Source organism: Zonotrichia leucophrys, chromosome 8, assembly GCF_028769735.1.
Source record: "Zonotrichia leucophrys gambelii isolate GWCS_2022_RI chromosome 8, RI_Zleu_2.0, whole genome shotgun sequence".
Taxonomy (NCBI): Eukaryota; Metazoa; Chordata; class Aves; order Passeriformes; family Passerellidae; genus Zonotrichia; species Zonotrichia leucophrys.
Window position 1 is genome coordinate 955,015 of NC_088178.1, and position 24,271 is coordinate 979,285.

The 24,271-nt window shown below is 44.7% G+C and overlaps 1 protein-coding gene across 2 annotated transcripts in view; it reads left to right on the forward strand.

The window, feature by feature from the left end:
* NOTCH2 (notch receptor 2) overlaps nucleotides 1–24,271 on the forward strand; it is a 96,045-nt gene that overhangs the window by 17,364 nt on the left and 54,410 nt on the right. For both annotated transcript variants that reach the window (XM_064720416.1, XM_064720418.1), the window contains exons 3-5: nucleotides 3,396–3,655; nucleotides 4,310–4,648; nucleotides 13,809–13,931. In XM_064720416.1, coding sequence (XP_064576486.1) covers nucleotides 3,396–3,655; nucleotides 4,310–4,648; nucleotides 13,809–13,931 — 722 coding nt within the window. The remainder of the gene's footprint in view (nucleotides 1–3,395; nucleotides 3,656–4,309; nucleotides 4,649–13,808; nucleotides 13,932–24,271) is intronic.

Genomic DNA, 24,271 nt, shown 5'->3' on the forward strand with positions numbered 1-24,271 from the left:
AGAGGTTTTGCTGTTCCCTGTCAGGAGCACTCCCCCATGTTTTTCTGATTAGCCTCAGAAGATACCAGAGCAAGCCTGGTCTTGGAGCGCTCCTCAACTTTGTACCAGAGCATTTGTGTACAAAATGCTGCTTGTTTGTGGGTGATGGTTGACTCAGAGCACATATCTCAGCTTTCCTTTTCATTCATACCAGCAATGCTCTTAATCAGTGTTTAGGCTCCCTTCTCCCTCTTGTCTAGGAGGAACAGCCCAATGCACCTTCCAGTGTCCCTGAGTGTTAGGGGTTGGAGAGAAGACGTGTTCTGGGGGTTTATTTACTTGTGGACAAAACTTGAGAGGTTCCTCTAGACTTTCTGAATGAAAAAGCACTTTAGCACTTAAATTCTAGGTGTGTTTTGGTTTATTTTGTACTTGCTGGTTTGTGTTTTGGTTTAATTTTTACTTGCTGGTGGAGTTGGAGGAGCTCTGATGAGATGTCCTAGGTGGGGTTTTGTGAAAGTTTGCTTTGTTGCTCTTTCCTTCGTGGTAAAGAGAGCTACAAGTGCGTGTGCTGTGCTGTCTGAGGGGCTTGGTGCAGTGATAAAAGTGGGAGAAATCCCTGTAGCCACGACCTGTGAGGCTCTGGGGCTGCAGTTCAGGGCTCGGGGGATCCTGCAGAGCCCTGCTGGCGCTTGGCAAAGCAAGGAGAGGTTTGGATGCTAAAGGAAGCCCATAGCTGTGTGGTTTAGGCCCAGAATAGCCCAGGACTGCCTCTCGTGTGATGTGGTGTGGCTCACGCTGACCCACAGCCTTGGGCTGCTGCACTGAGCAGGGCACAGGAGGCAGAGGAGGTTCTGCATTGCTGCTGTCTCAGGATTTGCTCTCTGTGACTTGATTAATCCTGCCGTGCCCTGCAAAATCTCTCCTTTCATGTCTGCTCTTGGGCATGGAGTTGAAAGTACTAAGGTACGGTGAAAGGAGCCTAATTTGGGTGTGGGCAGTGGTAAATTACAGTTGTGCACGTATGACTTTCCTGCTTTGGACAGATGGCTGAAGCTAGTTAATAAATTTTAGCATGAGAAAAAACAGTTGTGGTCATCTAGTAATGGCCCCTTGCATAACTTGGATAATAACCTCTGTGAATAGCTTTGTTTGAACTAGCGTGCATACTCTCCCTGAAACAGCCAATCCTGGGCTTCTTTTAAACAAGCATGAGTGATGGAGAAATTCCACTACAACCTTAAATGCGTTCTTCCAGTTGTTTCTCTCCGCTGCTGAGAGACTGTGTACAAATCTGTCTGAAAATAAAGATACTGCCCTATTTCTAAAGTGAATTCATCCAGCTTAAAGCTTTAAACGCTCAGTTCTGTTATCCCAGATCTTGTAGACTGGGAATTTTTGTTAAATCTGTGTTTCATAGTGGGCACTTTGAGTAGTTTTGATTAGCTGTCTTGTTCCCTTTTCCCTTTGCTAAATAGACTGAGCCACCTGAGCTTTTCAATGTGGCCAGAGCTTTCTATTAATCATTACTGTTGGCTTCTTTGAATTCATTTGAGCTCTTCCCTCTTAAAGAGCAAACACCAGAACTGATGTAGTGGCAGTGCCAAGCATTTATCAGGTGTAGCATAATCTCATTTATTCCTTCTTGATGTTTGCCATTTGCACATGTAAAGTATCCCTGGACAAACTGTCATGCTAGGAATTCACATTTATCTGGCTGTTAGGAATCCCCAGAGCAAGTATGTTGTTCCCAGCTCAGTTTTCTGATTTGGGGAGGATGCCTTATGTGTTTTGTTTCTAGATGTGTAACTTTGGAGTGCTAAAGTGCATTTTGGGCGCTGACTGCCTTGTTAAGCATGTTTCTACTCTCTATCAACCCCTTGTCTTCTCTGCTACCTACATATTTGACCAGCTTTGATGTTTTCCATTGTTAATAATCAATAGATGTCTTGAATAGCGTAGGAACAAAGGCAGATTCCTGTAGGATTCTGTTAAACACAACTTCATGTCCATTCTTTGTTTTTTCAACTAATTTTTAGAGCCTGTCTGGTTAGTTGTGGGGTTTTGTTGTGATGTTTTTTTGGTTGTTTTTCTTTTTTTTTTTTTTTGATGGTGGGGGTTGTTGTTGTTGATGTGGTTTTGCTTTTTTCTTCCTCCAATCTACCATACACTTTTAAGTGCATAAGGAAAAAAGCAGCCTCTTTAGTGCTCCATTCCTGCTTGAGGACTGGAGACTTTGTGTGTTTCTAGCAGTTGGAATCTCCTCCCTTCAGATATGAGTAACTCGCTGATTTAATAATTACCCCTTTCCTGATGTGGAACAAAGCATATCTAATGTTCATCTCTGATTTTTTTTTTTTTTTTTTACAATGAAATACGTGTTCTCTTGGGTTACTCACAGTTACAGCAGGCAGCTGTGCACTACAGAAAGAGCTGCGAGGGGACAGTGCTGGGTGTTATTTTTATCCAGCATTTTTACCCTTGCAGCTTTCTGCCACCTGAGAGAAGCCAGTGGACCTGGTGGGGGCACAGAGGTGGGCTTTGCAGGCTTGCTTGCCTGGATCCTCTGTCTCTGGAAGTGAAATGGTAAATCTGTAGCACAAAGGCCAGCTAAAAGATGGATTACAGCTGACAAGCGTAGTCAGACTGTATTGACATAAGTTTAGGTTAGAGAGAAGTAACTGCAATTATTCTGCAGTTGGAGATCTTTGTATAAAGTACTGCCCTGGCTGCAGATAGTGTGTGTGTACTCGTTTTTCTGTGGGAGACAGAGGAACAATGACCTTGTCGTCAGGGTGCTGGCCAGGGGCGTGGGAGACCTGAGTGCAGTGCTTGTGTTGCTATTTGAGTGCGGGCTGCAGGCAGTCCCAGTCCCAGATGCACTTATCAGCGTGAGGATAACAGAGTATTCCTGTCTCACGGGAGCCCTGTGCAGAAAGAGCCGCTGCAGAGCCCCAGCTCCCCAGACGCTGCATTTCTGCAGTGTTTATAAATATTCTGGGAAGATGGATAATACCTGCTGTTAATGCCTTATTAAACTGCTTGGTTTTCTTGTAGAAAACTTGTTAGAACAGGAGTAGGTGCAAGGAATTGTTACTCAGCAGTTCTCTAACACTTAGGCTTTTACTGAAGCTTTGAAGGGAAGTGCGAAAAGGAGGTTCTGCATTTGATACAGCCCTGATTGAATGTGGTGTTTATTTTGCAATGAACGATTTCACCATTTGCATTAAGTTTGCTCTCATTTGAGACAGTCCCACAGGAAGTCCCTGTTACATCTGTGACATCAGCCTTTAGGTTTATTATCAATTATTGCAAACTTCAGGACTTTTGGTGGTTGTGGGGCTTCGTTCCTGGAATCTTCCCAGAGCAGCAGGGCTTCGGGTGGGACTGCTGCACTTATTTCTCCTCTCTCGCAGGTGTCGAGAAGGATTCCTTGGAGACTACTGCCAGTACAGAAACCCCTGCGAGAGCAACACCTGCAAGAACGGGGGAACCTGCGAAGCCGCGTCGCTGATAGGGAAACCAACGTGCAAGTGTGCTCCAGGATTCACGGGGGAGGAGTGCCAGTACTCGGAGTCCCACCTGTGCTACGTGTCCCAGCCCTGCCTGAACGGGGGCACGTGTCACCCCCACGGCCCGGACACGTACGAGTGCGTCTGTCTGCCGGGCTTCACAGGTGGGCTTCTGCCTCTGTGAGCCCCTCCTTGGGGAACAGGAATGTTCTGGGGCGGTCGTGATGTGCTCTCGAGTTTTCTAGCTCCGGCACAGGAAATGAGAGGAAGTCTAAATGACTTCATGACCAAAAAAAGCAAAGGGGAATAGGGAATCAGACTCCCTACCCTCTACACGTAAGCAGAAAAATATTTGGATCTTGTGGGGTTGTCCACATGGGAAAACTGAACGCAGAAACTACTCTGGAGTGGCTGGTTACGCTTTGAATTCAGAGTCTAGTTTAAAAAAAAAGGGCAGATTTGGCCAGCAAAATCTGTCTATGGGAAAACAATATTTTGATGCCTGAGGGGAAGCATGGAAATTTATTCCTTTCACTCTTGAAGGGGAGATAGAAGAAGAGTGACTGTCAGTGTGTGTAGTATGACTTCAGGTTGTTTTTATAAATCACAACATTCTCTATCGTGCTGCAATCCGCTAAATGGCTTCATACTGTAACTACAAGTTCATTTCCATTTCAGACAGAATACAGTAAAGTGCAGACATCAGTTTTCCTGTAGTAACGTAAGGACTTAATTCAGTAAAACTTTTGAGGCAGTGTAAAAGAGATTCTGTTTTCTACAGAAATAACCTTTTGTTAATCTGCCTTGATTTCCTAAAGGAAAGGAATGCCAGTGGATCGACGCCTGCACATCCCAACCCTGTGCCAACGGGAGTACATGCACCGTGTCTGGAAATAAGTTCTCCTGCACGTGCCTGGCGGGCTACACGGGCCAGAGGTGCGAGACGGACGTGAACGAGTGTGCCACCACGCCGGGGCTGTGCCAGCACGGGGGCACCTGCGTCAACCTGCCCGGCTCGCACCGCTGCCAGTGCCGCCCCGGCTACACCGGGCCCCGCTGCGAGAGCCTCTACGTGCCCTGCTCGCCGTCGCCCTGCCTCAACGGGGGCACCTGCCACCAGACCAGCGACTTCACCTTCGAGTGCAACTGCCTGCCAGGTGGGTCTCTGAGCCTGGGTGTTAATCACGGCCCTGAGATGGGCAGGGTGTCTCTGTTTCAGCCCGCTCGTCCAAAGAACGAGTCAGAGCTCTTCAGTTTCTGGTCTTGAAGTTGTTTGTTAAATCTTGTCTATAAAATTTTCTCTCTGCTCAGCACGGCAGCCACAGGCACTCTGTGTTGTCCTTTTATACTACAAACTATGTATAACATATTTACACCTAATTCCCAATACCTATGTTAGACAGTGCACTTCTACTCTAAACCGATCCCAAAGTGCCAACATCACAGCAGAAAATGGAGAAGAAGAAGTAAAAGAAAGAAAGGCTGGACACGCCCAGATTCCTCCATCTTGTCCCCATAACCCCCATAGCAAAAATCCTAAAATCTACATTTTCACCCTGTGATCATTTTGTTATTACACTATTCAGACCTGTGTGACTTTGAGGTCCTCATACAAAGCTGGCAACTTGCTCCAAGGGTCAAAATCAGATCCCCAGGTGCTCTGGGCTGTGTGCCAGGGTCTCTGAGCCACCCGGCGGGGTCCCGGCAACTCTGGACACCCAGAGGGATATACTGAGTTCTGACAGTTTATTAAATCTTATCTGTAAAATTTTCTTTCTGCCCAGCCTAGGTCTGCTCAGCAGAGCAGCCAAAGGCACTCTGACCGCCCCCGAGGCAGTTTTGTCCTTTTAGACTACAAGCTACGTACAACATATTTATATTTATAAATTTATAAATATAAATTTATATCATTTATGTAAACATAAATATAAATGTATAGATCTTTAGTTATAATAAATATATAATAAATATAGAACAAATATTTATAAAATATAACAAAAATATAATAATAAATAATATAATAAAATTAAAGTAATGACAAAATTAATAATTATATAAATTATATATTATAATAATTATATAAAACAAAATATAATATAATAAAATATAATAAAATAAATATAATAAAAAGAATAAAGATTATATATAATAAATATATTAACATATTTATACATTTGTAAATTTGTATTTATAAATATGTTATATGTAGTTTGCAGTATAAATAAATATATTATACGTGCTACAAACTACATACGTATATTATACGTACTACTAGTATAAATAAATATACGTGCTACAAACTACATATAACACATTATAAATATGTTATATGTAGTTAGTAGTATAAATAAATATATTTAACATATTTATATTTAACAGTTATATATTTATATTTAACAATTACTTTCAGATAGCTATCACCTATGTTAGACAGTGAACCTCTATTCTAAACCAATCCCAAAGTGCCAGCATCGCAGCAGAAGATGGAGGTAGAGAAAAACAAGAAGAGGGACTGGACAGGCCCAAGTCCCTCCATCTTGTCCCTAAAACCCCCATTCTAGAAATCCCAAAATCTACCTTTTCACCTGGTGATAATTTTTATTATTACACTGTTTATACTTCTGTGACTTTCAGGTCCTCACACAAAGCTGGTAATTTGCTCCAGGGGTCATAATCAAACCCACAGGTGCTCTGGGCTGTTTGCCATGGTCTCCGAGCCCCCTGGCAACTCTGGAGACCCAGAGGGATGCACTGAGTTCTGACAGGTGAGCTCCAGAGAGCTCCGTTTGCAGCCTTGGTTCTGCTCTCCTGCTGCTCCTCCCCAGAGCTCCTCTCAGGGTTTCTGTGTCCCATCAGCTGGGAGGGACGAATCTCAGCAAGCTGGGGAGCTCTGTAGTGCTCCTGCACTATTAATTCATTTCTGAGTGCTGGGGTTTCAGGACACACAAAGGAAGGAAGGGGAAGACGGTCAGAAATTATAGTTTTCTATGGAACCCAGCTAGAGTCAGAGAATCAAATAGGTAAAGGCCATGAGGTAGGTTCAAGGAGATTAGGATGGTATCTCATAATGCCCACTTGGAATGTGAAATTCTGTGTGCATAAGCATCTACAAATACATAGTTTTGTGTAGTAAAGGCCTCAGGTAACTTCAGTGTTTGAAGAATGCACATCTGTCTTTTTCCTTCTCTATCTGTAGCCCCAAGACACACTAAGTTCTATTCTCTTCTTTTCCTTCTCCAGTTCCTTCAAATCTAACAGGATACCAGTTCCAACTCACCACACCCTTTTTGTCTCCAGATAAATTTTGTTTGCTTGTTTTCTGATGCTGTTAGCTGAGTTCATGCACAGCATGGCTGACATGCTAGCTCAGGATCTGGGGCTGCACTGGTTTCTTGTCACCTCTGCAAGTGGCCATGTGTCACCTGGTTGGGATGTTGTCTCATCCTGTCCTCCTCCCCATCCACTTGTCAGCCTTGACCACAGGGCCCTACCAGTTGTCTTTGCATATTCAGGGTATTTTTAGGCTGATATTTTTTTTTTTTTTACTGAGTAATTCAACTCCATGGGAAACGGAATGTTTGGAAATGCTTTTGACTAGACTTCCTACTCGAGTGTATTGCAGTTTGGCACACACAGACTTGGTGTGTGGTAATGTAGAAAAGTAAACTCTCTTCCCTTCAGCATGTCTCTGCTGTTCCTGATGTGAAAGATGAAGCTGCCCAATGCTGTTTGGGATGAATATAGAGTGGCTGTGTTCTCATGAGGATCATCTGGAGACACAGGTCTGTGTGGAAAGGGCATTTAGAACTTGTGAAAACTGTTTTCTCTTTTTGGAGACCCTCGTCTTGAAGTGTTGGCTCAAACGACCTTAAATGTGCATTGCCAACCTTAGTGTCTGCACCAGCACTTTCTGGGCTGTCTGAGCAAGCATGTGACTTTGAAGAATTTAGCAAAGTCACTCCAAAAGTAGAAGGATGGATCATTATTTTTGAAAGCAATTATTCTAACTGTGCTTGGAGGGACAGTGCTTTGAAAGAGTCTTTGAAAATGGAGTAGTTTAACTAACCATTGCCCTGGAGGAATTTATTGCTTTTTTGCTTTGCATCTTTTTAAAATTAAATTATAAACCAAGTATCTCTGGATTAACAGTCTTGTCCAGAAATTCAGAATTTCCTTTAAAGTCAGATCTGTTTAGCCTGTTCAAGGACTTTAGGGCCTCATGCAGGAGCAGTGTGGTGGGAGGAAGAAGAGAGAAAGATGAAGTTGGGAGGACTAGATCCTGTCAAGCTGATGAGTTTGCTTTAGAGATTCTCTTACAGGGCACGAGAGTGAGTAGGAGCAGATTTTCCCTTAGACAAGTGTGTGGGCTGGCTGAAATACCGTCAGGAAATGGAAATGAGATTGCTATAGTAACAGTTACACACCTACACTCCTCACACGTTTTGGATTATTAGCTGTCTTTTTTGACTTGTTACACAGTGTGTATTGTGGGGGTGAGTTAATGTGGCTCTGAGAGCCTTTGCTTTTCTATTTCCTGTATTTGTTTAAGTTGGCCATGCTGTTTTGCTAGCTTGATTTTTTTTTATTTTATTTTTTTTTTAAACCAGTCATTTGAAAAACAGCAGAAAAGGGAGCTGTTGGAGAGACCCAAATGCTTACATTAAACTCTCTGATAAAGGCAGGGCACCCAGCCATTTCTCTCCCCCCTTAGTGCAGAGCATGCAGAGCAGAATTTCTGAAGTGTTGGAAAAGGTTCTGTCTGGAAAGGAAAGGTCAACAGAAAGAGAGGAGGAATGGTGGCCTGTCACGCCTGGGGAGGATGTGAACAAGGCCTGCTCCTCTGGAGGACAGTGCCAAGATTATGGAGCAGAAATTCCACTTCAGACTCCCTCTCTGAACTGGAGCAATGCCGACGGTGCTGTGACTATAAATGGAATTGCTCTGGCGCTCCTGGGCTGCCTGAGGATGCTGCCATTGCTGGGTGCTCTGGCCACAGAGGCAGGAGGCAGTCACATCTCAAACTGCTGGAGTGCTTTCTGATAGGATTTTGCATCTTGTGACCTGTAAAAGTCACACTTTGGAGAAGCTGTGCCCAAGCAGCATTTTAGGCATAATTAGGCTACTACTGTGCTGGCCTTGAAATGGGTTCTTGTTTCCTGTAGATGTTGCCTTCTTAGCTTTTCAGTGAGTTTAATCTATTTGTAAACACAGGTAGGTGAGAATGAGAGCTTGAAAAAGTAGGAAGAATGTAGAACCTGGAGCTGTGTGTCACAGCAGCTTTTCCTACAGTCACACGAGTGCTTTTTATGTACAGTGTAGTGCAGCTGCTATTTAAAATTCCCAGGTTCCCATGTCACTTGTGAATGTACACAAACAAATCCTGCATTAGGTAATCCATGAAGTCATGTGTGTTAAGTCAGCATTTGGTGGCAAGCACCAAGTGAAGTTACATATATACACTACTGGTATTGCATCTATCTGGAAGGTAACCTCATTTTTTTATCCCTTTGGCTTAATCATTTTTCCTCTGGGCTTTGTTGATTTAGGTAGGAACGGGGTTGTAGGCAAGTGAGCATGTTAGGTCAATCATAACAGTGTAGTAGTGAAAAAAAATTCCTTGTAGGAGACGTAACCTGAAGCATTACCAACTCCTTTGAATATAAGAATGAGCTAGTAGTTATAAATATTTGACAAAAAAGGACTTCATTTGGCAACTAACCTTTAATGGAATGTTAAACAAGTCAATAGAGGAAGTTCTTAGCTGGGAAAGTGATTATTCATTGTTATCCATCAAAATAATTACCCATTAACTAAGATAAGGACCCTAGGGAATTCCAAGGGCTTGTTCAGGAAGCGATCTGTCAGGCTGCAGCGAGTGTTTGTGAGAGCTGCAGCACTTCCTGGGAAGAGGAAGGAACCTCAGCTGGTTATGAGAGCTGCAGCACTTCCTAGGAAGGGGAAGCAACCTCACGCTGGTTCCTGGCTGAGTGTCACCACTGGGGACCCACACACACGGAGCTCCCTGTGCTGGGCAGCTGGGGTTGGGCAGGAGCACGTTCCCTGAGCTCCTCCATGGCTGCATCCCTGGGTTTGGGCATGGGCACCTTCCCCTGAGCTCTGAGCTCTCCATGGCTGCATCCCTGGGTTTGGGCATGGGCACCTTCCCTGAGCTCTGAGCTCCATGGCTGCATCCCTGGGATTTGGGCATGAGCACCTTCCCTGAGCTCCTCCATGGCTGCAGCCCTGGGTTTGGGCAGGAGCACGTTCCCTGAGCTCTTCCATGGCTGCATCCCTGGATTTGGGCATGAGCACCTTCCCTGAGCTCCTCCATGGCTGCATCCCTGGATTTGGGCATGGGCACCTTCCCCTGAGCTCCTCCCTGGGGTTTGGGCATGAGCTCCTTCCCCTGAGCTCCTCCCTGGCTGCATCCCTGGATTTGGGCATGAGCTCCTTCCCTGAGCTCCTCCATGGCTGCATCCCTGGATTTGGGCATGAGCACCTTCCCCTGAGCTCCTCCATGGCTGCATCCCTGGATTTGGGCATGAGCACCTTCCCTGAGCTCCTCCCTGGCTGCATCCCTGGATTTGGGCATGAGCACCTTCCCTGAGCTCCTCCATGGCTGCATCCCTGGATTTGGGCATGAGCTCCTTCCCCTGAGCTCTGAGCTCTCCATGGCTGCATCCCTGGGTTTGGGCATGAGCACCTTCCCTGAGCTCCTCCATGGCTGCATCCCTGGGATTTGGGCATGAACACCTTCCCTGAGCTCCTCCATGGCTTCATCCCTGGGGTTTGGGCATGGGCACCTTCCCCTGAGCTCCTCCCTGGCTGCATCCCTGGGATTTGGGCATGGGCACCTTCCCCTGAGCTCCTCCCTGGGGTTTGGGGTATGAACACCTTCCCTGAGCTCCTCCCCGACTGCATCCCTGGGATTTGGGCATGAGCACCTTCCCCTGAGCTCCTCCCTGGGGTTTGGGCATGAGCTCCTTCCCCTGAGCTCCTCCATGGCTGCATCCCTGGGTTTGGGCATGAGCACCTTCCCTGAGCTCTTCCATGGCTGCATCCCTGGGATTTGGGCATGAACACCTTCCCTGAGCTCCTCCATGGCTGCATTATTGGGATTTGGGCATGAACACCTTCCCCTGAGCTCTTCCATGGCTGCATCCCTGGGTTTGGGCATGAGCACCTTCCCTGAGCTCCTCCCTGGGTTTGGGCATGAGCTCCTTCCCCTGAGCTCTTCCATGGCTGCATCCCTGGGTTTGGGCATGAGCTCCTTCCCTGAGCTCTTCCATGGCTCCATCCCTGGGATTTGGGCATGAACACCTTCCCTGAGCTCTTCCATGGCTGCATTATTGGGATTTGGGCATGAGCTCCTTCCCCTGAGCTCTTCCATGGCTGCATCCTTGGGATTTGGGCATGAACACCTTCCCTGAGCTCCTCCCTGGGATTTGGGCATGAGCACCTTCCCTGAGCTCCTCTCTGTCACCATCCCTGGGGTCCCAGCTCAGGTGGGTGCCCCTCTGCTCCAGATGAGCAGCCCAGGTGCTGCCTCGAGTAGCCCAGCTTGGTTTTAGCTCTCTGCATCCCTGATTTCCTGTCAGCAGGCCCTAAGTCTGGAAATAACCTGATGTTTTTGAGGCATAATTTCCTGTCCCCAGTAATAACTGAGCCTGAAAGCAGCCTGGATAGTCTGGGGTGTAATTGATAGGTTGAAATAAGGCTAAAGGACTAAGGTTTGGAGGGAATTGGATCAGATGCTCAGCAGTGGGGTGGAGATTTCAGATGACATAGGAATAAAGTTATCTGCTTGTGTCAGTCTGTACTAGGGGAAGAACAACATGCTGCTAGCAGTGGGAACGCTTTTCCCCTTGAGGTTCTCATTGCTTAGTTTGATGTGCTTTGAGATATGGAGCAAAAGTCAGGATGTGGATTGCAAACTGCTGTGGTGCAGGGAGAAAACACAGGGCAGCATGTGAGTCCCAGCACAGGGGGGAGCAGGAAGCAGTGTCAGGTGTCCAAATACATTAAAACAGTGAGCTCAGTGGCCTTCTGGAAGAGAGTCAGGTTATATAACTGCAAAATTAGATCCTGGGACCCAGCTAGAGGAAAGCTCACATATCTCAGAGCAGCTCTTTGGTAGTGTAACTGGTTAAAATGTGAAAATACAGCATGGCTTGGTGAGATTTTAGTAGTGGGGTGACTTCCATGCTTTATTCTGGAAAGAACTGAGCCTCTTTAAATTTGTGTGAAGTGAGGGAGTTTAAATGCCTGTTGTCAGAAATTTGTTTACTAGAAAGTAGGGCTGGTCTTCATGTTATACAAACTGAAGAGATAAGAACTTAAGCCTTTTGTCTTTGTGGTTGTGGGTGTATTTCCATGCTGATCACGTGCAATATGTGGTCAGTGGGATGATTCCTCCCAAGCTGAAACACAAGCTGATAGGACACCCCTGTGTTTTACAGCTGAGCCTTTGCTCAAGCTTGGTAGCTTTATACACTTTTAAACATGGGGATCTAAAGCTGATTGTTTTCCCTGGTGGTTTTTCTTCAGCAGCTTTTGCCAGGAATGTGCTGCTGTGATGGTTGGGACTCTGGGAAAGCATGTTAAACTTCCTCTTTGTTTTAAAATTCCCTACTGTCACAAAATTTCTAGGATCTTGGGTGGAGGCTGGAAGGGCTTTGAAGGGATGGAGTAATATTGAAGGTCTTGTAGTCTTGGGGTTTGTTTTGGTTTGTTTGTTTGTTTTGTAATGTTGAGTCTGTTGTTCCTTGCTGATGTTAATGCACTTGATACAGCTTGGAACCTCCCAGCTCTTCTGTAGAGAAGTTCAAGGGATGGGAATGCACATGAATCACCTCAGGAATCCTGAGAGCTGCAGCAGTCTGGAGAAGCTGGCTCAGAGCTTTATGGTCTCTGTCTCATGTGCCACACAGCACGATCTGTGTGGGACCAGATGTTACTGAGAGGGGCTGTGAGACTTGACACAGATGCTGTGGAAGTGTCTGGAACAGGGCATCAAAAGTAGAGGGGTTAAAGCCTGATTTTGGATGAGAGAACTGTGTCATGTTAATATTGCATTCCAAAGCAGTGAAGAGGCAGGGCTGGTGTTTTAAATTAACATGTGTGTTCTGGAATCATTTACTTCATCCACATTAGCATGCATTCCACTTGTGCTTTGATAAATAGCTCTCTCATCCAGCAGAAATGGCAGGTTTATTTAATGAAGCATGAAATAAATCAGCAGGGGAAATCAAGGGGAAGACACTTCACTGACAGCTCCCTTCCCTGATGTCCCCACTTCTCCTTCTTTGAAAAGAAGAGGGAACTCTAGCAAGAATATTTTGTCAGTGTGTTCATTAGGAGCCTGGATTTTCATTGAGGAAGGGTATCTGATTTCTTCTGCTTAGTGTGTAAGCATCACTTGGGTGGTGGCTGGTTTGTTGACTGACTGACTTGTCTAACACTGAAGAGAACCAGACCAGGACTTTAGAAACTCCTTTTCAAAGGAAAGACTTTTCTTTGACATATCCAAGGCAGGCTGTGCTGAGGTATCCATGAAATGCATGCCAGCACTTTTTTTTGCCATGGGAAAAAACTTTTCCTAGCTGATGCTTGGTGGGCAGTGGCAAGTTTTATCTCATGGTGATCGAAATGTCTTGGTCTTCACTTTGTCTGCTTTGAATGACAGTGCTCCTCAGCCACTGAAAGAGAAACTCCTCGTGTCCTTTGGGTTGTGAAAGCACATTTGGCCACCTACCCATGGTGGAACAGTTTTAGCTGTGTTACCTGACCTGCATGCTATTGGCAAAGGCATTCAGCAAAGTCGTGCTAGGTGGGGATGTGTCACTATAGAGCACAACACGGAGCAAAGCTCCACAACTCCATCAGAAGGGTGCATAAGAGAAATTTATTACATCAACATGTTGCCTTTATAGTTTTTCAAGATAATTACGTTTACTTTCACTGCCCATTGGTCATAAGGAAGAAACAAAGTTCTCAGTAGGTGAGCAAGGAGCCAGGTCACTCTGTGTGAGCCAGCTCGAGTCTGTATCTTTGAACTTTCCCTCTTCCATCACGTTGTCATGGGGACAGCCTTGGTGTCTTCCTCGAGACAGATACGGGGCTTCCCTTATCTTCAGGAAGCCTTTGCTGGCTCACAAGAACAGCACAAAATGCCTTTCCTACAGGGAGTCATCAGGATTAGGTGAACAGGGCAGATCTTTAAGAAAAGAAAAGGAGGGGAAGCTGCGTCAGGGGTGAATTCTCCTCAAAAGTGGTTGGAAACCCTTTTCAGCCTGCTGCTGTTTGTGCTTTGTCCAGGTTTCGAGGGAACCGTCTGCGGACACAACGTGGACGACTGCCCGAACCACAAGTGCCTGAATGGAGGTGTGTGCGTGGACGGCGTGAACACCTACAACTGCCGCTGCCCGCCCCAGTGGACAGGTACGGAGCCTCAGAAAAGAAATGCAAACAATAATTATCTGATTGCTTGGAATGTGCTCTGGAGGTTGCTCACCAACAGGTCCATCTTTGATCAGTTCCATGTGAATTGTTTGTAATTAATGGCCAATCCCAGCCAGCTGTGTTGGGCGCTCTGAGTCTGTCACGGGTTTTTATTATCATTCTTTTCTAGTGTTCTGATGTGTCCTTTTCTTTCTTTAGTATAGTTTTAGTATACTAATATAATATAATATAATATTTAAAAAATATAAAACATAATATAAAATGTATAAAATATAATATATAACATAAAATATATATAAAAGAAAATATTGTATATAAATATATATTATAATATATGAAACACATTTTATATATTCTATATATAATATAATATATATAATATATATTATATAATTCATATTATGTTATATACATTTCATATATTTTATAGACATAATCTAGTATATATATAGTATATATATACTCTAGTATATATATAGAAGGCTGATATTATATTGTGTTATGTTTTTTGTAGTATATTATATATATACTACGTAAAATATAATACAATGGAATATCAGCCTTCTGAGAACTTGGAGTCAATTCTCATCTCTCACCTCGTCCTGGGGACCCTCACAACAATTAATAACCACACTGGGGCACCAACAGGGATGTGGCCCTGGCCCTGTGCAGATGTCAGTCAGGGCAGATGCCAGTGCACCCCTTAAAAGAAAAGCTGTGGGCATCAGAACCACCACAACAAGGGAGAATTTCCCCATGAGTTGCACTTCTCGTGTGGATTTGCACTTGGAAATGGAGAAATGTTTTCCAAAAGCACAAAACGTGGCTTTGCTGCTACAGATGTGGGCATTTGCTGGTACATGTAGGGGTATTTCTAAGTTGGGATAATGATCATGGTAGTTATAGTAATGCTGCTGAGGAACAGGGCAAATCTGAAAAGTAGGGGAAAAAGGAGGGAAGAGCAGTGTATATATGGTAAGATTATGGCTTTGCTACTGTTATTTTCCTGCTTGACTTATTTTTATGTAGAGTTCTCCAATTAGCAAAGCTCCTTTTGCTTCATAAATGAGCCTGGTTTTACTCAGAGTCTGAAGGGGAAAATAGCATGAGTTTCAAGAAAGTGTTATGCACAATATAAGGAAGCAGCTTACAGGAAACTGAGTGTCATATTTAGTTGCAAAATGTCTCCATACCTCAAAAATAAACAAACACCTCCGGTTATGGGCTGAGTTTTTTGAGTCATACCAGTCTTAGCTGACGCACTTTTTCAGCTGAGTATGGTTTTGCCCTTATTTGAAAATCATGGGAGAAAAAAAAGAAGACCTAAAATCAATTTTTAAAATGCCTTTTTCCTTAGAGAACTTTAATTCTGGTTGTAAAATATTTGTCATTAAATGCAAAGGAGGCTGCCAGTTGAGAACCCTCATTAACTTAAAAGAATTACATCTTCATAAATGAAGTGAAAACCACATAAGAGTGAAGTGCACCACAGCTTGCATAGCTCTTTGAAACTATGTGCAAATAGGAGAAAATGAGTCCTCCCCTGAATGAGCAAGTGTCCCTGCTTCTGTGCTACTTCTCCTTGTCCCGAAAGCCTGCAGAAAGTGAAACCTACAAAGGAAAACACGAGAGCTTGGGTGTGGAGACAGTAAACCCTCAGTGACCCCTATGGTCTTGCTCCATCCCACAGAAATTATAACCCTTGTTGTGATTTCTGGCGCCTGTCAGTAGCAAATTAATCTGTCTTACTCCCAAGCACAGAGGGTGTAATGACCATGAGCATTCAGTCTCCAAGGGATTGTTCTGGCATCATAAATTTAGCTTGGCTAACAGGATTTAGGTGGACGTCTGCTGTCAGCTAGGGATGACTTCTGCAGCTCCCCTGGAAGAGACCTTGGTCTCTCCATCACAAGCAATAGGCTGTGATTCTGTTTGGTTTTTTGGTGGATTTTCTCCCCCATCAACTCTTTGCAATGCAGTTGTGGTGGTTCCCTCTCTGAACCCTTCATGGTCTCTCTGAGCAGCAATGACAAAAGTGGTGAGGCAGTGTTGTGGCCTCTCTTGTGGCATCTTTCTCCTGTGTGGATGGCACTTGCAGAAAACCTTGTGTGTGTGAGGGATGCTTCCCTCCAGGGAAACCCTGGGAAGAGAGAGGAGCTCCCCAGCATGAGGTTCCTGTGGCTCTCTAGCTCAGTTCAATGGAATGGCCTTTCTGAGAGTTTCCTTGTTCATGGTGCAGCTGAGGCTATCAGTGCAGCAGTGGTTTGAGGTGATGCCTTCTCAAGGCCGGCGTCTTTCTAGGATTAGCTCAGTGTGGAAATAAAAATGAGCTCACAATTTAGGAAGCAGCAGCTTGGCTGTTTGAGCAGTGAAGGTTATGGAACTGTCCTGTCTGAAATGCACAGTGCAAGTTTCTGTGACTCCTCTGTGTCATCTCAGTGGCATTTTTTGTGCAAGAAGCTTTTTTTTTTCTGAATGTACTCCAATTCCTTCCCTGCATCTTCAATTAGAGACCAAGGAGGTGAGGAAAACACTGCACATCCAGAGGTGACACTGAGGCAGGGCACAGACCAGGGAGGATGGATAGAGGATTTGTGCAATAGTTTGGAGAGAAGAATGATATTTTTTTCAAGGCTAAACTGCAGTTGGTGCTGACAGGAGTAAACAATAAAGCATGTTATTCAGCAGTGAGGAACTGCATAACTGCAGGTCCATCCTTTACACACAGGGGGTTTATAGCATTTTAAATCATCTCTAAGGTAAGTAAAGAGGGGAGAGCTGAGCAGGCAGCTCTTTTGGAATTTGTCCTGATAAATGTTATTGCTCAACAGAGCTAAACTGTGAGAATGAACACCTCAGAAAAACTAAAGCTTCCAATGAGACCATGAGGTTAGAGGATATTGTGTGCTGCTAAAAAAAAAAGGCCCAAATAACCATATCTCTAAGGAAACATCAGCCAAAAATGAAAGGATGTTAAATTTTCTAAGAACACCTGACAGTGTAGATGTGCTGTCTTCATAACAGTCTCTGCTTTCAAGTACTTGTCAATTCTTGGGGAAGATTGAGTTTCTCTGCAGTTTTAGTCTTTATTTAATCTTTGTGCTGTGAGTGATGCTCTCTAGTGTTTGTTAATATGGTTTGTGCTTCATGGCACAGAGAAAGCGGCCCCTTTCCTTGCTAGAAAAATCAAGAAATTGTACTGCATCTGATCAAGACAAGTTTTTTGTAAAGTAATATTGGAGCAACCTTTACTGAAACAGAATCTGTCCCAGTTCCTTTTGGTAACCATCTGCCTCTTGTAATTCCCTGACAGGTGGTAGGTTGGGCTACATAACTATGCTTTTTTTTAAAAATACTCCTTTTATTTTGCTGCTTGCTCCTACCTTTTGTGATGCTGTTTGCCTTCATTCTTATTTCCTGCTCCTCAAACAGAGCTCATTGCTCCTTTTCTGTTCAAGTGCCTGCCTTCTCATTCTCATTTTGCTGGTTTTTTCCGGAAAGATAAAATCTTGCCTTTCAAAAACAATGATGAGAAATTCCTGCTGTCACAGTGGTTTTGTCACCTTCAAAGTTCTCGTATTTCATATGTTTACAGTGATTATCAATCTCATAAATTTGTAACTGGCAAGGCAGTCTCCGCTGTGCTTGGGGGAAGCTGCCCCAGATCTTTCCTGTTGCTGAATGTTAACTGATTGCTGGTTTGTTTGAAGATGGCTTTATCTTGTCCCAGGATGGGGCCTTTGTTAGAACCTCTGTGTGTGTTGGGTCCTTTCAAAGCACAGAGGTGCAGATGTGTGAGGAAGCTCCTCCTTCCCTTGGAGGTGCTTTTGTGAAAGTGTGAAATCTATTCCATGTGCATGACTGGGCCAGAGAATTTGTTGTGAGTGTGGTTTGAGTCAGTTAGCCAAAAATCCTGGCTAACATCAGATAAATGCCACGTGAGGACTGTTTTATGCTGCTGTTCTTCAGCCTCATTGTAGTCTGAGGAGGAATGTCATTACCTTCTCTCCCTGCTCACAGACACTCTTCCCTTTCCATTGAGCTGGCTCTGGGATTTGTTGAAGTGTGCCACTTTAACTCAATAATCTAGTAAAAAATCCTTTCCAACTGCCTTTTTTTCCCCCCTTTCTTGCCTTTTTTATTTTTAATTTTTTTGTTCTGGGATCAGGAATCCAAATTCACAGAGCAGTTTGACAGGGAAGTGATGGCAGTCCAGGGCTGAAAGCCATGTGGAAGATTAGGCTGTCCCTCTGCACACATGGGGAAACCATCAGAGAATTTAATGGCTGCTCAGTCATTCTAGCTACAATTCATCTAAAGAAACAAAGCTTGGTTTAAAATGCACCTGTTGATTCTGCTGACCTGACCTGTGCAGCTTTGGGTCTAGAAAGATGTCTTGGGTGCCTGAGTGATTACCAGTACTAAATGCTGTAAATTATTGTTTTTCTTGTATGTCTAAGAAAGACTCCTGCTCCCCTACAAAGTCTGCAGTGTTTTAGGGGCTCACCATGAATCTGTTTTTGGCCCAAATCATGTTTTGGGAGCAGTGCACAGCAAAGATAAAGATTTGTGCCCTCCATGGAGTTAAATCTTTTGCACAGTTTGCTGCGTCAGAAGCTGTGGGGTGAGTCTCTGGGTTTGGGGGACCCTGTGCCCCTCTCAAGTGGGTTTTGGAAGACTCACATTATAGTGTTTCAGATGCAGGCTTGGCCTGCTCACTGCCTTTCATCACTTCTGCCCTGTGGCTGGGAAGGCGAGACTCCCATGGCAGTTGTATTTATTTAGGCTTTGTTTTCCCCTGAAAAGAGGGCTCCAGTGAGCTGTATATTTTAAAATCTAGGCGACCTTTGTCTCTGAGGGAAGCACAGTGTGCTAACAGCTGACTCCACCAAAGAACTCCAGCACTGGGAGCTAGCTGCAGCAGCAAATGTTTGTCTTGAGCAGAAAAGCTCTTCAGGCAGCAGGGCTGTGCTTTTTAATTAAAATAGCTGTTAGCTTGGTCATATGCTCCTAAACACTAGCACAAGGGTTACTTTTCCTGCAGAGCTTTAGGCAGGAATTTTCAAAGCGGGGTGTTAAGGGTTCAATTCCTATTTAATTAGAGTAATATTTGCTCCCTGGTTTTCTTTGAAAGTCCCAGTCTTAAACTCTGGGCAGACGTGACTTTTCTAAGAAGGGGGATAAACATCAAAAGACTAATATGTAACATTTTAATTTAAGATCATATGCTCTGGCGTTTTGTTTCTTAAAACTCTTTGCCAAATACCACTTTCCTCAGCTTCTGTGTCACCAAAGTACACAGTGACAAGTCATGTTAGTTTAGTGCTCCAAAAAATGCTGCCTTCTTGGAGTATTTAGAGGGCCAAGGTGTGGAGGAGCTAACTCCGACAATAGGTGACATGGATGATAAATATTGAACATGCCAGACTCCTAAATCATTAGATATACATCCTTGCTATTTTACAGAGTGTGTTGATGGTTATGAGAGCTCTGTCAGGGCTGTTCTCCTGTCCCTCCTGGTGATCCCAAATGACGTCCCAAGACCTTTGTGTGTGAGCTCAGCGAGGCTGGGTCACGCTCCCATGAGCAGTGCAGCAGTGATCAGCGTCCTGGTGCTTTTCCAGGCTTTATTAAAAAGCAGAGTGGCCTCCTTGGTGCTGGCTGGCATCTGTGTGTGCCAAGCTGGATGAGCTGGCTGGTGTCACTGCAGGGGCATCTCCAGGAGACAGCCCTGCCAGAGGCCAGGAGCGATCGCGGGTCGTTCCCTTTGGTCGTGTTGGAGCTGGCAGACACAAAGGGAGCAGGGAGCACGTGGCAGCCTCCAGAGCTGGCAGCCCCAAGCTTGAGTGTACAAATGGTTTGAAGTGCTGGACACAAACAGACTTTATCCTGGATGTTGTTTGTTTCTCTTGTGGCCCTTGATCTCGGTGTGGTGCGGAGGGGACGGATTCCAGAGGCATTCAGAGCTGCACCCTTGGGCCTTTATGCGCTGTGGGTTCTGGAACACCTTCCACAGCCTCCTGTTTGCTTGGTGCTGCTTCTCATCTCCAGGCCCTGGGTGGGAGGCAGCAGTAATAGAGCACCTGAGGTGTGAACAGCTGAGCTGATCTGATGGCAGCGTCCAGCACTGCCTCTTCCCTCACGCCCTTGGTGCCTTTCCAGCTGGGGAAACACTCTCAGATGTGCCAAATGAGCTCCTATGGAGGTGCCCCTGGGTTTTCAGTACCTCTTTCACGTGCTTGGCACTGATTTAGTGCCAAGGCCATCCTGATTTAGTGGATATCTGCTGGGGACCAGACTGATAGAGAACACTTGTTACATCTCCAGCTGACTCGTTCCTGGCAGGTCCTGTCCCTTCCCTTGTACTGAAAAATGAGGTGATTTGTCTTTGGGTAATTACTGGAGATGGGTTGCTGAGATAGCTTGAGAAGATGAAGCTTTCGTTGTAAGTTTTGGCTCCTGCTGTCAATTTTTTTTTTTTTTTTTGCCTCTCAGATCTTTTCACTTGTTTGGTATTTCCCTGATTCACTGGATTTTCCAGTGGAGGTGAAGAGAAGGACAGAGCAGAGAGTAGCTTGGTGGTGTGTGTTTCCTGTGGGTTACTTCTCTGTCCTGCTGCTGTCCCCAATCACCTCACCTGCCACCACCATATTAAACCAGTCTGTCATTAGTGCATCAGTTTTAATGAAATTTTAATGAATCCTGTTCTGATCATTTGTGTTGCTGCCTCTGAAGAGCTTGGTCAGGACTGCTCTCTCTACCCAGCAGTCTGTGGGGAGTGATTTAGGGCAGTATTTAATGGATCAGGCCGTGCATAAGTCTCTTAAAGCCCAGAGTTTTGTGTTTGGGGCTTGTAAAATCCCTTGTAAAAGCCCATTAGTTCCACTGCATGCTTCCCAGTGTGGTTATGAAATTAAACTCTTTTCTCTACCATATTAGCCTAAAATAAACACAGATGCTTGCTCTGCTCATTACAATCATAGATTTGTCGTCAAGTGTTCAAATTCTATATTAAGCTCTTAAATTTTATGATTTCTTTGATGGTATTTGACATCTATTTGAGATCAAATGAAAGCAAAACCAAAAGCTGAGCACCTGAGGTTTGGGAATGGCTGCTACTGCTTTGCTGCTCTGGAAGAAAGATGCTGTGATATCCTGGGGAAGGAGTACATTTCTGAGAGCTGAGATGCTTATTCTTTAGAAAACTCCTGAAAAGGGAAAAGAGTTGGCTTCAGCCCTTTTTTCTGGGGGAGCTACTGTAAAATTTAAGCAAATAAGACCTTTTCTAAACACACATGCAGCTCTGGCAGGTGCAAACAGTTCAGTGCATGAATTCTGTGTGCCCCTGGAGCCATCCTTGGAGATGAGGGTATCAGTCTCGTTTGCTGGATTGCCTGCAGGGAGCTCTGGGGGTGGCTTTGTTGAAGGGTCTAGAATTTGGATGTGATCTGGGCATCACACCTGAAATCCCTTTCAGTATTGCCTGTTTATTGCTCAGGACATTTTGGTCTGGACTCTCTCCTTCGGAGAAGTTTGCAGTTCTCTGCTTTGAGATATCTAGTGTCAATAAAGCAAATTATGTAAACAATCCAATATTTTCTTTTGTAGACTTTGCCATGTGCTGCATCTTCCCTGCAATAACTGATGTATTACACTCTTGATTAGCTCTCTTTGTGGGTAGCAATTCCTTTATAAGTCTCCTAGGAAGTTCTTCTCTCCAGTGTCTGTCAGGCTATGAACTCTGTCTCTTTTTCATTCAGAGGTGGTGGCTCCAGTACTGCAAAAAGTGTTCCTGACAGGGGCTGTGCCATCCCCATTGCACAAGCAGTGTTTGCATTAGTTATTGTTCCTTGCAGTCAAATGGCTGCTCAGTGGTGTTTGTTTTGCTGATTAAAGCTGTGATTGAGCAGAGGTCCCTGCTGAGCTCTTCCAGGGAAGCTGGTGTTTCCTCAAGGAGTGCCTAGCCCAAACCTTCTGCAGCAATTCTGTTTGCCTTTGTGTTTTGCTTGGCTTTTGTGCCTCCAGCCCTGCCTGCTGTTGCGCTGCCCAGCAGCCTCACTTGGCTGAACCTGTCTGAAATCCCTGGCTTCCTCCTGGAAAAGAGAAATGTTATTTTGTTAAAGCCACCCCTGCCTGCTGTTTCATCACCATCCAGGTCATTAATTGGACACTCCAGTGCCTGTGTGCATTAAATGTTGCTGAACTGTTTCAAGGAGCATGGGTAGTTCTGTGGGTTAAAGATGGAGCTGAATGCTTTTACAAGTACACAATTCAGAAACATGGCAGCTGGAGTATTTTTCATAGATACCGTTTTCCTGGAAGGCTCAGTGGTTCAAAATGCAATTTTGCCCTTTCTGTTTGCTGAGGAGGCTCACACAGGAGCATGAGGAAATCGAGCTTTGAGCTCATGGGTGCATGTTGGGTTACACTGTCAGTGCAGGCATTTTTCTTGCATTACAAGCCAGAACTGGACAGAGGAGTGTCCTTCTGCAGCCAGCAGTGCTCTGCCAGCTGGCATCCTGAACATGCACACGTGTGGTTAGAGAGGAGAAGGAAGTGCAGGGTCCTTTGGAGTGTGGCACTGATGACCTTCTGCCACGATTAGATTTGGGCATGTATACAAATGCTGCTCCTTATCTCTTAGCCCCTTCTTGAGCCTTGATAAGATGCTGTTCACCTTCTCACTTAGGAGTCCTTTGAAATTTAGATTAAAAATGCAAACAGTTCTAATGAGCAATGCTTTTTTGAGCTACACTGGTTGTATTCAAAACCCATACAGCAATCTTTGGAATACTTTATGAATTAAACTCCTCTTTCAAAGAGTTTTTGTCTAGATCTGGTTTATAGTTCCCAGGTGGCCCTTCCAGGAGAGCTAGTGACCACTTCCCTGTGTGCTGTGCCTGAGATAAGTGACAAACCTGAACTACTGAGTGGAGGATGGCATAAAAGCTTCTTGAAACCTGATGTTCCTTTTCCAGTGGGTCCCTTAAGACCCCAAGGACCAGTTTGTGATTCTCACCAAGTTGCCTTTCCAATATCACTAAACTTGTAAGATATTCTGACTTCCAGTCTGAGCCCAGTGCTGGGGTGGTTGTGATTTTGAGAGAAATGGGATATTGCCATCTCCTCCCTGCTCAGTTTTCAAGGAGCTGATTTTTTTTTCAAGGCACAGGAAAGTATTTGCACCCTTTGCCCTACAAAATGTTTTTAGTGATTAAACTGTATTAGATCTGCTTTAGCTTCTGATACTCCAGCTGTGCATCAGCAGACTTTCCTGCTGTTAAGAGGCCAAGAAAATGTTCTCCTTTTTGGAAAGTCTGTTCTGCCAAAGATGAAGTTCCTCTGCTTGAACTGTCTGGGGGTCCTGCAGGATCAATGCAGCTGGAATTGAGGTCAATGCAAACCCTCTAAGGTTTGGTAGGATCAGCTTTTTGGAGATGTCTGGCGCTGCTTTCCAGGGTGGCTGTTTCACTGACTGCTTTGTTCAAGCTAATGCTCCCCACTTTTGCTGTAGCATTGTTCTAATTTTGTGTGCTGCTTTACCTGTATAAACCAGGCTTTGTTTTCTTTCCAACACAAAGAAGGAGAAGGGCTGTTTCTCATCAATGAGATCTGGTGCAACTACTTGGGGGAGGCCTTGCACCCTGTGTCTGCCAAAAGAGAAGCACCTGGAGCTCCTTGCAGCTCCTGAGGCTCTGAAAATGGGAGCAATCAAAGCAGCAAACATGTCTGAGTTACTCCCTATGGCTTTTCTGAGGGAGGGGAAATGTGCAGGAAGTAACTTAGTTTCATAGTGGGCAAAAAGTGCTAAGAGTTGAACGCTGTTCCCTTTTTCTACTTCTAGTTTTCAATTTTGAAATACCACATGGACTAGCTGTTTACTTTGTACAAGGTCACTCAGAACCTGAGTCGGCATTTTACTCATTTCCCAGGCTCTGCAAATATCAAGGTCAGGCTAGGTTTTCATTACCTTCTTGGAGTAAGTTGTGTTTCCTTTCTTGTTGTCTTTTATGTGTATGTTCCCACATTTCCATCAAATTATTGTGCTGTAAGTATATTCACACTTCACTAGCCCAGCCTGTGTTTACTGTGTGTCTTTTAGAAATGTGATTGAAACTAGTGAGAGCACAAGGAAAGAAATACCTACACCAACGTGCAGCTAAATGAATTAACATTGAGTTCTTGTAGCATTCAGAGGTGACTTGGGTTTTGGACATTACACTGTGCAGTTTGTACAATCCATCATGGACTTTGCCCTTGGAAGTTGAATTTCTGTTCTGTGAATGAAAGACCTGATTCTTCCTAAAACCCTTAACAAG